Source organism: Tachysurus vachellii, chromosome 8, assembly GCF_030014155.1.
Source record: "Tachysurus vachellii isolate PV-2020 chromosome 8, HZAU_Pvac_v1, whole genome shotgun sequence".
NCBI lineage: Eukaryota > Metazoa > Chordata > Actinopteri > Siluriformes > Bagridae > Tachysurus > Tachysurus vachellii.
This window is the reverse complement of record NC_083467.1, coordinates 10,005-23,136: the sequence shown is the minus strand read 5'-3', so window position 1 is coordinate 23,136 and position 13,132 is coordinate 10,005. Positions and strand designations below refer to the sequence as shown.

The window sequence follows — 13,132 nt, the reverse complement described above, 5'->3', positions numbered from 1 at the left end:
TGTAACCCTGTGTGTATCCCTGTGTTGTAACCCTGTGTGTAACCCTGTGTGTAACCCTGTGTGTATCCCTGTGTGTAACCCTGTGTGTATCCCTGTGTTGTAACCCTGTGTGTATCCCTGTGTTGTAACCCTGTGTGTAACCCTGTGTGTAACCCTGTGTGTATCCCTGTGTGTAACCCTGTGTGTATCCCTGTGTGTATCCCTGTGTGGTAACCCTGTGTGTAACCCTGTGTGTAACCCTGTGCTGTAGCCCTGTGTGTAACCCTGTGTGTATCCCTGTGTGTAACCCTGTGTGTATCCCTGTGTGTAACCCTGTGTGTAACCCTGTGTTGTAACCCTGTGTGTATCCCTGTGCTGTAACCCTGTGTGTATAACTGTGTGTAACCCTGTGTGTAACCCTGTGTTGTAACCCTGTGTGTATCCCTGTGCTGTAACCCTGTGTGTATAACTGTGTGTAACCCTGTGTTGTAACCCTGTGTGTATCCCTGTGTGTAACCCTGTGTGTATCCCTGTGTGTATCTCTGTGTGTATCCCTGTGTGTAACCCTGTGTTGTAACCCTGTGTGTATCCCTGTGTGTATCCATGTGCTGTATCCCTGTGTGTATCCCTGTGTGTAACCCTGTGTGTAGCCCTGTGTGTATCCCTGTGTGTAACCCTGTGTTGTAACCTTGTGCTGTATCCCTGTGTGTATCCCTGTGTGTATCCCTGTGTGTAACCCTGTGTGTATCCCTGTGTTGTAACCCTGTGTGTATCCCTGTGTGTAACCCTGTGTGTATCCCTGTGTGTATCCCTGTGTTGTAACCCTGTGTGTATCCCTGTGTTGTAACCCTGTGTGTATCCCTGTGCTGTATCCCTGTGTTGTAACCCTGTGTGTAACCCTGTGCGTATCCCTGTGTTGTAACCCTGTGTGTATCCCTGTGTTGTAACCCTGTGCGTATCCCTGTGTGTAACCCTGTGTGTAACCCTGTGTTGTATCCCTGTGTTGTAACCCTGTGTGTATCCCTGTGTTGTAACCCTGTGTGTATCCCTGTGTTGTAACCCTGTGTGTAACCCTGTGTGTATCCCTGTGTGTATCCCTGTGTTGTAACCCTGTGTGTATCCCTGTGTTGTAACCCTGTGTGTATCTCTGTGTGTAACCCTGTGTGTATCCCTGTGTGTAACCCTGTGTGTATCTCTGTGTTGTAACCCTGTGTGTATCCCTGTGTTGTAACCCTGTGTGTATCCCTGTGTTGTAACCCTGTGTGTATCCCTGTGTTGTAACCCTGTGTGTATCCCTGTGTTGTAACCCTGTGTGTAACCCTGTGTGTATCCCTGTGTTGTAACCCTGTGTGTATCCCTGTGTGTAACCCTGTGTGTATCCCTGTGTGTAACCCTGTGTGTATCCCTGTGTGTAACCCTGTGTGTATCCCTGTGTTGTAACCCTGTGTGTAACCCTGTGTGTATCCCTGTGTTGTAACCCTGTGTGTATCCCTGTGTGTAACCCTGTGTGTATCCCTGTGTGTAACCCTGTGTGTATCCCTGTGTGTAACCCTGTGTGTATCCCTGTGTGTAACCCTGTGTGTAACCCTGTGTGTAACCCTGTGTGTATCCCTGTGTGTAACCCTGTGTGTATCCCTGTGTGTAACCCTGTGTGTAACCCTGTGTGTATCCCTGTGTGTATCCCTGTGTGTAACCCTGTGTGTAACCCTGTGCTGGTTATTGCTCATCATTACTAACCACAGACTAATCATCACACTTGGGTTTAACGTGTAAGGCGCGCGATGAGGGGCGGTCTTGCTTACGTCATTTTGGGCACGAGGTCTCGTATAAATAAACCGGGTCTGCGTGACTGTCCTCGCGCATTCAGGTCACCGCACGCGACTTCACTTCATCCTGAGTTTACCGGGTTAAACACTTTTAACGGAGATGCGCGAGACGAGTTTGAGAGAACTTTACTTCCTGTGTATCATTATCTGGTGTCTCACCGGGTTTTGTTCTCATGTTGGTGAGTAAACTAACTTTCTTTCCATTTAATTCTATTATATTTATACGTTAAAACAAAGTGTCTGAAAACAAAAAACGGCATTAAAATGAAAAACCGATTAAGAAAAAGTTCAGTATTTTGTTCAGTATTTAAGGTTCTGTGTTAAGGTTCTGTGTTAAGGTTCTGTGTTGATGTTCCTCCAGTTTCATCTCCAGCGTCATTAAAGCAACAGGAAGGAAAATAATGAAGCATAATAAAGTCATGACGTGTTTCTGCTGTCAGTCTGTGGATCTGTCACATCATCAGTGTCAAGTTAGAACATAATACTGATGGTGTCAGACCTCAGAGATCAGGACTGTAATTCAGCATTACAGAAATAATTTCATTTACACATTTGAGATTAAATCAGTATTTAATATGTTTAAAATTATTGCATGCAATTCTGAGAAATCAAACCCAATGAAATGATTTTAAATTATTAATGTGTAAAAAGATCCCAGTCAACAGATGGAGATGTTTTAGTTCCTGCGATCAGGAAAAAGTAGCTTGACACTTTGGTCTAAACATTGTGGATGTGATTTATTACAGTTTAATGATAATAAACATAGTTAATAAATGTAGTTAATAAATATTAAGCTAACCTATTTTATTATGATGATATTTAACAGTGACGTTACTGAAATATTACCTGTTTCTGTTGCTTCTCTTGTCAGAATGTTATCCATTGCTAGACTGTGGAGAAGATGAAGACTACATACAGGTAAGTGTTGGATTTCACACCATACATTAAATACAGAGAGCAATTTATGTTCTTCTAACAGTCTTTAATTCTCAAAGTAATAAGAGCTCTTGTAATAATTTATAGAACGATAGTTATGAATTAATTTGGAGTCGTACAGCTATAAAGTTAAATATAAGGTTTAAAAGAAGCCGTGTTGAGACGATCTAAATCAGTGGTTTTATTCCCAGTACACACCTACATCTGTCCAGAAGCATCCTGCGCTCAGACAGATTATCTTAAACTGGGAATGGAAGGTTCATTTATAAAGTGAATTTTAAAAAAGACAGCAGCAACAGTGTCTGACACACACACACACACACACACACACAGTGGTGCTAGTATGGAGGTAAATATGAGGAAGTATATGCCCTTAGTGTTACCTTTACACTACATGTTACTTGGTCAATAAACTGCTGTTTACACAATATGCTATTAAGTAGATGTTGTATTGACGTCTACAATACAGAGATGTATGTCTTGCTGTTTTGGGAGAATAGTCAAGAACAGGATGGTGTGATTTTAGAGAAAAGGAGGAAGATGAGACAGTAGTGACTTCAAGCCTTAAGCAGATGACTTAAGTTCAACATGTGTCTATTTTAGGACTTTTAGGATGAAGGGATAAATCTGACATTTTTTATTAAATTAATTCAATTCAGCTCACACTTGAAGTTAAAGGTTACTGTTAGCAATCTGAAGTATATTTTCCTAAAACTCTTCCTGTAGTGATTTTTTCTCTTACTGCAGCAGTTCATCTATTTATAGTTACAACAGCCACAAAATTGTGGAATATCCAGAAAGCGAGATAGTTCCTGTTATTACTTCTGTTATAGCAGCTATAAACATTCACCTCTCAAATCTCTTTATTCTCTGTCTTTAAGTTAATAAGAGTCTCCTTACAAGTCTGCTGAGACTCCCTAAGAGTCTCCTGAGCCTCCTTACAAAAAACTTCACCACATCAATGATTATAAGCCACAAATTTTAATCCATTTATGTCAGGCTTAGATTATTTGGAGTCTCTGTCCCTGTGAATGAGCTGCTGATATAGAAACTATATCAACACCGTCTAACAAAAATTAAATGTTCAAATTCTACAGAGCTGAAATAACACTGGACTGGAGAGGACTTCTCTCTCTCTCTCTCTCTCTTACACTCACACACACACACACACACACTCAGAGACACACCACAAATGACTCAAACTATAATGATCTCGCCTTCATGATCATATGTCAGGATTTCACGTCTTTTTGACAGTTGTGTTAATTATGAGACACGTTTTGAATTCTCACTTCAGTCCCAAACCTTTCAACATCCTATAATACGAACTGTCTCACAAATCACAATCAGAACTGATCAAATCAGAAGAACCACACAAGTGCATGAAAGTTTGAAATATGAAAATGTTAATTCACTCTCATTGCTACAATACACCATTACAATACACCATTAACTTTCATACTAACTCGTTTTATTTGTGTTCCACCTGATTATTTCAATTTCACCAACACATGACCGAGGAACAAAGGAGTGAGGAGTTTTCTCTCACACAATTATTACACTGTCTTGGATTTCAAGAAACTTGAACTGAGGGCAAATCCTCAGGAGCCCAGAATCTAAAGTATAAATGTTCTATTATGAACTTGTGCTTTGAAATGTCGTGTATCTTTCTTTAAAATAATGTGTTTTTTTTTTTCATTTTTGGAAAACAAATTTATATAAAAAATTAATAATGATTATTATCCCTGATAACGGTGCAATTGAACAGTTTCTGTTAGCTCACTATTTTCCTAGAAAGATAGATTATTTATTTTCTAAAAAGAAAGAAAGCACTTGTGAGCTCAAGAACAACACAGAAGATATCTGTGGTGGACAACAGAAGAACAGTCAGTGTTATCTGTGTCAGAAGATAAAAATCAGGAAGACTCCATTAGTTTGCCAAAAAACATCTGATTTAAGCCTGTACAGATCTGAAAGCTACATCATGAGAGTATGGAGAAGGAAAGGAGCTGCTCATGAAGCAAAGCACTTCATCTGATGCCGTGGACATTCTATTTATTACCAATGTGACTGCTGACAGAGAAGCAGGACAGGTTCTAAATTATGTAAGATGATGTTATCTGCTCATAGTTGGTGAAATGATTTAAAACACATCAGACGACACTTCACTGTTTAGATGGAAAAAGACCTGAAACATTCCAAGACTTTTAAGGCCAAGTAGTGAAAAGTCAGTCACCTGAAAGGCTCCAACTGAGCTGCATTTCACTTGCGGAAGGCAAAACAAGAGCAATGTAATGTAGCTTGATAGGACCTTCTGGTCAGAGCACAGCATTGGCCATGATATGGTACTCAAGGAGCAGAGAGGGTTCAGGTCCCTGCTCAAGGCCCGGACAATGGCGGATATCGCTGATGCATCATTCCTCTCCTCTTCCCAGTGAGCCTTGTGACATGCCGAAACTAACACATTTAATAAAGAATCAGGAAATCAGGGACATTTTATCTGTCCTTTAGGAGATATTAAACATCTACATTCATCTACCTTCTATATTTTAGTTGAGTTTGCTTCAGTGGAGCAATAAGTAAGAAATAAAACACTTTAGTGCTTATTATTACTTGCTGTAATAGGAAGTTAATGGATGTTGATAAAGTGGGTTATTCCTCATATTTCACTTCAACACTGTCCTGACACTGGACACTCCTTCCATACATTTTACACAAACATCATCTTACAGAAAACTTCACTATGTTGATCGTTGATGAAGCTGGATGAGTTTTCCTGGTCTTTGTGTTTTTTTCAGGGTTCAGCAGTGCAGAGCTCTCTGTGTGGACTCGTCTGGGGAGACCAGAACAAGGTGGGGAAGAGATCTGTGTGTGGAGTTATCTGCAGAATAGGGTGCACTATTAAGGCATTAGTTAGTCTGTTGTAGAACAGTGAACATCTAGACTACATATGTGTAGTTTCTATGTGATATGTCTTGAAAATGTGAATAATATTAAATATACTGTGTATTTGTGCCTTCATGTTCCCCAGGAGCAGATTCAGAATGTCTTCAAACGGGTTAGTCTGTGCCTTTTTTATCACAAGCTCCAGTAAATATAAAGTGATCTGCTAACAGAGTTGTTTCCTCCTCAGTTCTTATTTCATTACTCGAAAGCACGGAACTCAGTAGGCACTGTTGAGAGAGAGGTAACGATGAAGTTTAATCAGTTCTTTATTAAAATCTTTTTCACTCAAATTAAATACTGCTGTGTTTTTTCTAGTCTCACTCCGTCCACCCCTTGATGCGTCTTTCACCCAAGTTTACTCTGCGAAGGAAGAAACAGCAACTTTTGTCGGTAGGCTCCATTTCCAACTGTTAAATATCCTAAAAGCAGATAAGATAAGAAACAATAAGTAAGAGCTAAATGATTTTAAATAAGGACAGATATATTGGCAAATATCCAGGGTGAAAGTATAGATCATGAGATAAAATCTTTTTGTATTTCATATATAAGATAAAAATGTAAGGAACATAAAGTTTTCAGTAAGAGTACAAGACGTAATTTCAGTATTGCTGAATTAACCAAAGCCAAAAGGAATAAAATCATTAACTGAGAATTAAAATGAACTTACCTTCATTTCTCATCGTATTCTAGGGAGGAGAGAAAGTAGCGTGATAAAGAGGAAATCATAATGAAGAAATATAAAAGAAGAAACCACAGAGAAAGAGAGCAAAAGAAAAAACAGCTATATATAGTTGTGCTCAAAAGTTTGCATACCTTGAAAGAGATTGTTAAACATTGCCATTTATTTGGAAACTATGACTGATAATGCAAAATAATTTCCTCATATTTAAGGATCGTAGTCATGTGAAGTCATTAATTATCACATAGTTGTTTGACACAGTTGTTTTTTTAAAACTTAATGATGACTGAAATCCCCTAAACAACCTGATCAAAAGTTTACATCCCCTTGAATGTTTGGCCACATTATAAACACACAGGTCGACACACAGAGCTTTAAATGGCTATTAAAGGGAGGTTTCCACACCTGTGACTCATTGTAGTTGTAATTAGTGTCTGTACATAAATGGTCCTGCGGAATAAGGTAGAGGAACTTAAAAAGTTAGAGGGGCATAAAAAGATCTAAACACTTTAAAATGCCAGTCAGTGTTGTTCAGACTCCGATAAAGAGCTGGTAAATAAGATACTAAGCCATGGTCAGGTGGAGCAAGAAAGATTTCGCCCACTACTGCAAGGAGAATTGTTCAGGACACAAAGAAAACCCCACAAACACCTTGGAGGGAAATACAGGCTGCTCTGGAACAAAGAGGTGTTGTTGTGTCCGCACAATATAGAGGGACTTGAACATAAATGTCCTGCATGGTCGAGTTGTCAGGAGCAAGTCGTTACTGCTCCCATGACACAAAAAGACCCTCCTTCAGTACACCAGACAGACCCTAGACAAGACTCCCAGCTTCTGGAGCAGAGTCATGTGGAGACTAAAGCTGAACTTTCTAGTCACAACCATAAACACTGTTTTTGGAGAGGAGTCAACAAGGCAAGGAAAATTTAATAGCACGATGAATGCAGCATGTTATCAGAAAATACTGGCAGGCAGTTTGCATTCTACAGCATGAAATCTGCACATGGGACGATCTCAGATGTTCCAACATCAAGTCAAGTCAAGAAGCCTATATTGTCATTTACACCATATATATGTGACTCAGTACACAGTGACATGAGACAACGTTCCTGCAGGACCATGAAGCTACACAGAACATCACAGAGATAAGGACTGAAGTCAGTTAGTCCTAGACACATAAAGTGTATCTGTACAACCTGGTGTACACAGTGTGGGACACAAGACAGTGCAGGACAAAGAGACAATGCAGGACATGGAAATAAGAGTTCCATGAGCTTCCAAGCCGAAAGTATTTTTCAGAATAGTTTTTTGTTTTTTTTAAATAATTGTTTTAAAAGAGGGGTCACGGTGGCTTAGTCGTTAGCACGTTCGCCTCACACCTTCAGGGTTGGGGGTTCGGTTCCCACCTCCACCTTGTGTGTGTGGAGTTTGCATGTTCTCCCCATGCCTCGGGGGTTTCCTCCGTGTACTCTGCTTTCCTCCCCGGTGAAATGACATGACAATGAACCAAAGCACAAGACAAGCTTCTTCATCACAATCCATCACAGTCTTCTGACATCAATATCATTCAGACACTTTAGGGAGATCTCAGACGTGCAGTTTGTGCAGGACAACCAACAAATTTACAAGAACTGGAGGCATTTTGCTGAGAATGAGCAGCTCTACCACCTGAGAGAATTAAGGAGCTCATGCACAATTATTACAAAAGACTGCATGACATCATTGACGCTAGAGAGGACAACACATCATATTAAGAACTGAAGGTATGCAAACTTTTGGACTGGGATTATTTCCTTATTTTCTTTTTGTTATGTTTAGTTTGATGATTGTTCCATTCTGTTATGCCTCACATATTAACTTGAGTTCTATACGAAATATGAAATACGAGAAACGCTTTTTCACTCATGATTTCTTTAAAATGGTTAACATCTAACCCTAGATGTGAACCCTAACCCTTTTGAGCACAACTGTAAATAAAAAAAATAAAGAGATAGAGAGTAATAGAGTCATTGTGAGTTCACACTGATGGGGTCTCAGTGGTTTTGAGGCTGTTTTGGGTGTGTTGGGATGAGGCAGTGATAATTTTTCTGGTCTGAAGTTGCCTCATCCTCACTGGAATGCTCTGTAAATTGGAAAGAAGGTCAGCGTGATTCACTCTCATGTTCTCTGTTATGTGGAAATGTGAGTTGTAATGTGTATTTAGATTCATCAGCTCCTACCCTTTGCCTAACCCTGTTGGTCAGCACCCTGGACAGCGTCCTGTTGCGTCACAGTGCCTCTGCTGGCTGGACCACAATCAAATAAAATTTAAATATAGCAAAATAATATGTAATAAATAGAAACTACAGTTTTATACTCATTGATCAATATCAGTCATCACCTGATCAGTGATGTGTCCAATCTACTGATGAGGAGCGCAGGTGATAATGATACTGACACTTTTCTTCTTTTCCCCTAGCTCAGTCAGAATCATTCAAACCATGTGCAGCTCAGCATTAGCCAAAAGAAATGAAAGACATTAGAGAGCATCTGTTATCTGTAGTGATGTTGAACACAGCTTTGCTGAAATTCAATCTGATCTTAAACCTGTTTTAGTGACTTTGTCTTTCTCTTAGAGACACTGAAGATGACTTGTGATCACTCAGACACATTGTAAGGTAAGCGCTAATAGCCACGGTGCTGCTTTAATAATATTTTGTAGATTAAAAAAATGTTTATCATTGGCAAATCTTCCTATAATAGGAATAAAACAGAATAAATCAGTTATGTTGATGGTTAGACGATAAATCTTAATTAGCCATTTTCTTGTTTTCTTTATGACCTGCTTAGCACAAAGGTCCTGTTATGAAGAATTTCCTGACAATTTTTAATGTTATGAGAAACTGTAATTAATTTTGCACTGAAGTCATCAGTCTCATTTCCAGAAGAAAATGCAACATCACACAATGTTTTGTGATATAAGAATAATACAAATCAAACAGATACTTCTCAAAATACTCCCTATTAAAATGTTTATTTGCTCATCTTTATTATTATTATTATTATTATTATTATTATTATTATTATTGCTGTTTTGTTATAATGTTGGGCATTTTTATCGGCATGCAACAGCATTGTTTTTTTTCCGTTGTTAAATCTTTGTACGTTAAACTGTACGTTTGCCCTTGGACAAATTCATTATATGTATCAGCTCATCACATGTTCACAGATGACTCAAGCCAGTTTTCTCAGGAATGGAAGCTTTAAACCATTAAACCACTTCAGTAAAGCAGCTCAATGTGATGATAAACGTAGGAAGCCCTTGATGATTTATTCACTGATTTTCAACCTTTGGACAAACACTCGAAAGCCAGAAACTCATCAATAAACATAAATGAGCCCAGTAGAGTGTCAGGGACTGGGATCAGACTGAGACACAAATGTAAAAGGACATTACATAGAAACAGCTCAGCTTACGTCCCATGTTATAAATGTTAAAGTCTTAATGTAATACTTTCTTTTCTGCTTGCTTCTTGGTTGAATCCTTTTGAAAACTTCAGTCAGTTCATCAAGCAGTAGGGAGGAGAACAATCCAGACACAGAGGGGTATAATACCTAAAGTTAGTGATTGAGTGCCAGTGTACAAGTGAGTTCCTGTTTAAATGAAACGTTTTTTCGTTTCTCTCTAGGGAAACTACACAGATTTACCTGGATGTTCAGTGGGATTTTGATGTCATGTGGACTGTAACAATCAAACCTGTAAATAAATTCAAGCTCATGTGCTGTTTGATTTCTCTTTTGCTCTCTTACAGCCACTAGTGTGTGTGTGTGTATCACTACTGTATAGTATTAAAACAAACACAGCATAGATATATAATTCAGGTTTACTTTATGATCACAGCCAACAGGAACAAGGTTGTATTAAAAAAAGATTTTGACAAATTTTGTTTGGCATCACTGCAGTTTGTAATCATCACCACTAGAGGGAGTAAATCCCTAGATGAAGAGGTTTAAAAAAAAGTCAGTCACGTGTTCCAGTCCTGTTTTTAACGTGCACGTGACACACCCACGGGTGAATCCACGCCACCGTTTGAGGGAAATTCATTAGAAGAGGTGATGATTTAGACAAGAGATCAAGTTCACACAAGGTCTTTTAGCTCCGTTACACACACACAGAAAGCAGATGACATGCACGATGGAGTTACGGATGGGAAGTCAGCGTGTGTTCGTTAAATACACTACTGAAATGTCCAAACGTCTTCAGAACTGAAAAAATTAAACCTATCCCAAATCAGTCATCATCAGATTCATCGCTGTCTTTGCGGGTCGGTGCTGAGCAGCGGATGGATGAAATCAACTGGTCCTGGATCTGTTTCCTTGGATTTTCCTCCAAGTCTGTTTTCACCGCACCAGATTCAGCCAAACGCCATTCCAGCTCTGAGGGACAAAACATTATTACAGGAGGGACAATCAAACCACACGGAAACACACACACATACACACACATACGCACCATCACATTTGAGGTTCATTCCTCCAAACACAAGTGGCCCGATGAACTGCGCCTTCATTTCTCCTTCATGATAAACAAAGATGGTAGGCAGATTTCTGTCCGGATAATTAGCGATACACGTTGTGGAGATTGACTTCAGGAATTTAGTGTCTGGAAACTTCTGTGCCAATGAGGCCAAGTGCTGATTGATCAGCGTGCATAAAGGGATGCTGGGAAAAGTAGAAGAAGCAGCATTTATTTTGCCACATCTACATTACATCACAGTGAAATTCTCTCTTTGCATATCCCAACTTTGGAGGTTGGGCTCAGAGCGCAGGGTTAACCTTGATACAGCTCCCCTGGAGCAGTGAGGGTTAAGAGCCTTGCTCAAGGGCCAAACAGTGGCAGCAGCGGAGCTTGGACCCCGATCAACAACCCAGAGCCTTAAATGCTTGAGCCACCACTGCTCACTAAAATTATTGTTAAATCAATAAAAATTATATTTTAAATATTTATAAGAAACATATAAAGAATTTGTCTTGAAACACACACCCTTGTTTGTAGAGATGCAGCACCACCCAGATCTTGTCTCCGGCCTTGTTTACTTCCTGAACATAGTCTTGACCTGAAATCTCCTTCACTTCGCCAAATACATTCTGCAGCTGCTTTGCTTTCCACTCAGCGAGCCTCTTCTGCCTGTCAAGTGACAGAAAGAACAGAACATTACTCACACTGTGAGGTCCAAAAGTCTGAGAGCACAATGAAAATCTTGGATTCATTTTTCCATTTAAAACTGGAAACAAACAGAACTGTGACATAATTAAAGCAAACAATGTCGATATTCACTAGTTTCAGTAATACGTGTTTAAGGGCCCATGATATGTGGAGGTAAAACATTCACCTGTACATCTCAATGGCAACTTCGTCCTCCTCACTGAACTCATCCTCATTGTCCTGCAGCTCCTCCAGCGTCATGTTCTCATACGTCTTCACTGCAGGACATTACAGTTAGTTTACACAGAAAAGCTAAACTGAATGATATTAAATTATGCGACACGCTTCATGTTGTGACTTTTAGTTTTAAAGCCTCACCAACTGACTGCTGCTGAAGGATCTGCTCCTCTTCCTCATCCTCCTTCTGGGTGTCTTTAGGAGGAAGAATTCCCTTCTTTCTCAGGATGTCGTTCCACTCGGTGTCTTCATTTGGGTCCTAAAGACAAACAGCTGTTAGGTTCCGGTACCATGTTTAGTTTAGAAACAAAGTGCTTGATGTAACGCGCACATTCAGGTCGTATTAAAGAAACAAAGCGATAATAAACACGATATAAACACGATAATAAACACGATATAAACACAAACCTGCATGTTTCGTTCCTCTAACTTTTCAACACGGAACCAGAAAGAGCGCCGCTTATTTCGGTCCGACTGGAACACAAGTCCACGAGTTAACAAACAAACACACACAGCTTTTATATTATTACAACAGCTTCTTAAGGTAGTTACTTTGTGTTCCGTTCAAAATATACTTGCAAATCAAAAATATAGCACCTCGTTGTGATAATATTGTGCGAGAAAATCGGCCCGAGAGCCACCGTGTTGTTGCACCGGACGATAATACTGTGAGAACCAACATCCGCTCTGACCATATAAGGACTTTTAACAGGAGTTTTGAAGCTCGTGCTATTCATAGATATCTACCTCTAGATGTCGCCTTGGTTACGGCAGGTCATTGGAACGAATGCGTCAATAGAGCCGCCATCTTGGTAAGGGGACCCCCTCCTCTTAATGCATCAGCGTCAATGTAAGCAAAGGGAAATAAAATCACTATAAATCGTCATGAATGTGATTTTCTAGTTTTTTTGGTCGTTCCAACAGTCAGACGTGTATTTATCATTAAGTCCAGAGAAAATGTAAGGTTTTGTTATTAAGATAATCTCCTTTTTCACAATATAATGCATAGTGCTAGTAGGTGTAAGTTTATTAGTTACAGTGTGATGAACAATCACTACTTACCTTATAGCCTACTGCATGTAACACTGCTACAATGGTGTGACTATACATGTTCATTTATACATTTAAATTGTGTTGGTTTATTAAATATGATACACAAAGCAATTTGCAGGTGGAAGCAAATCACAAATTTGCGAGGAACATAATGTGAAAGTTAGATAGTTGAGGTGCCAAAAACTGTTCAATCTTTTATTTATTCCTGTCCCACACTTTTGCCATATTAAATAATTATGTACTAAAGTCACATAAACAAAAAAACCCCAAAGTTTGACTTTAAGGCTGAAC

At 39.4% G+C, this 13,132-nt stretch overlaps 2 protein-coding genes across 2 annotated transcripts; one reads left to right on the top strand and one right to left on the bottom strand.

Annotated features, from left to right (window-relative positions):
* Positions 1 to 1,828: 1,828 nt before the first annotated feature.
* On the top strand, positions 1,829 to 9,023 carry nms (neuromedin S). The gene is made up of 7 exons (XM_060877205.1): positions 1,829 to 1,984; positions 2,677 to 2,723; positions 5,540 to 5,593; positions 5,773 to 5,799; positions 5,875 to 5,928; positions 6,003 to 6,077; positions 8,982 to 9,023. The coding sequence occupies exons 1-7, from the start codon at positions 1,906 to 1,908 to the stop codon at positions 8,988 to 8,990; spliced, it is 345 nt and encodes a 114-aa protein (XP_060733188.1). The 5' UTR covers positions 1,829 to 1,905; the 3' UTR covers positions 8,991 to 9,023.
* Positions 9,024 to 10,589: 1,566 nt separating this feature from the next.
* On the bottom strand, positions 10,590 to 12,472 carry pdcl3 (phosducin-like 3). The gene is made up of 7 exons (XM_060875609.1): positions 12,386 to 12,472; positions 12,197 to 12,262; positions 11,930 to 12,047; positions 11,739 to 11,829; positions 11,390 to 11,533; positions 10,859 to 11,067; positions 10,590 to 10,782 (listed from the first exon to the last, which is right to left on the bottom strand). The coding sequence occupies exons 2-7, from the start codon at positions 12,200 to 12,202 to the stop codon at positions 10,637 to 10,639; spliced, it is 714 nt and encodes a 237-aa protein (XP_060731592.1). The 5' UTR covers positions 12,203 to 12,262; positions 12,386 to 12,472; the 3' UTR covers positions 10,590 to 10,636.
* Between the last annotated feature and the right edge of the window lie 660 nt (positions 12,473 to 13,132).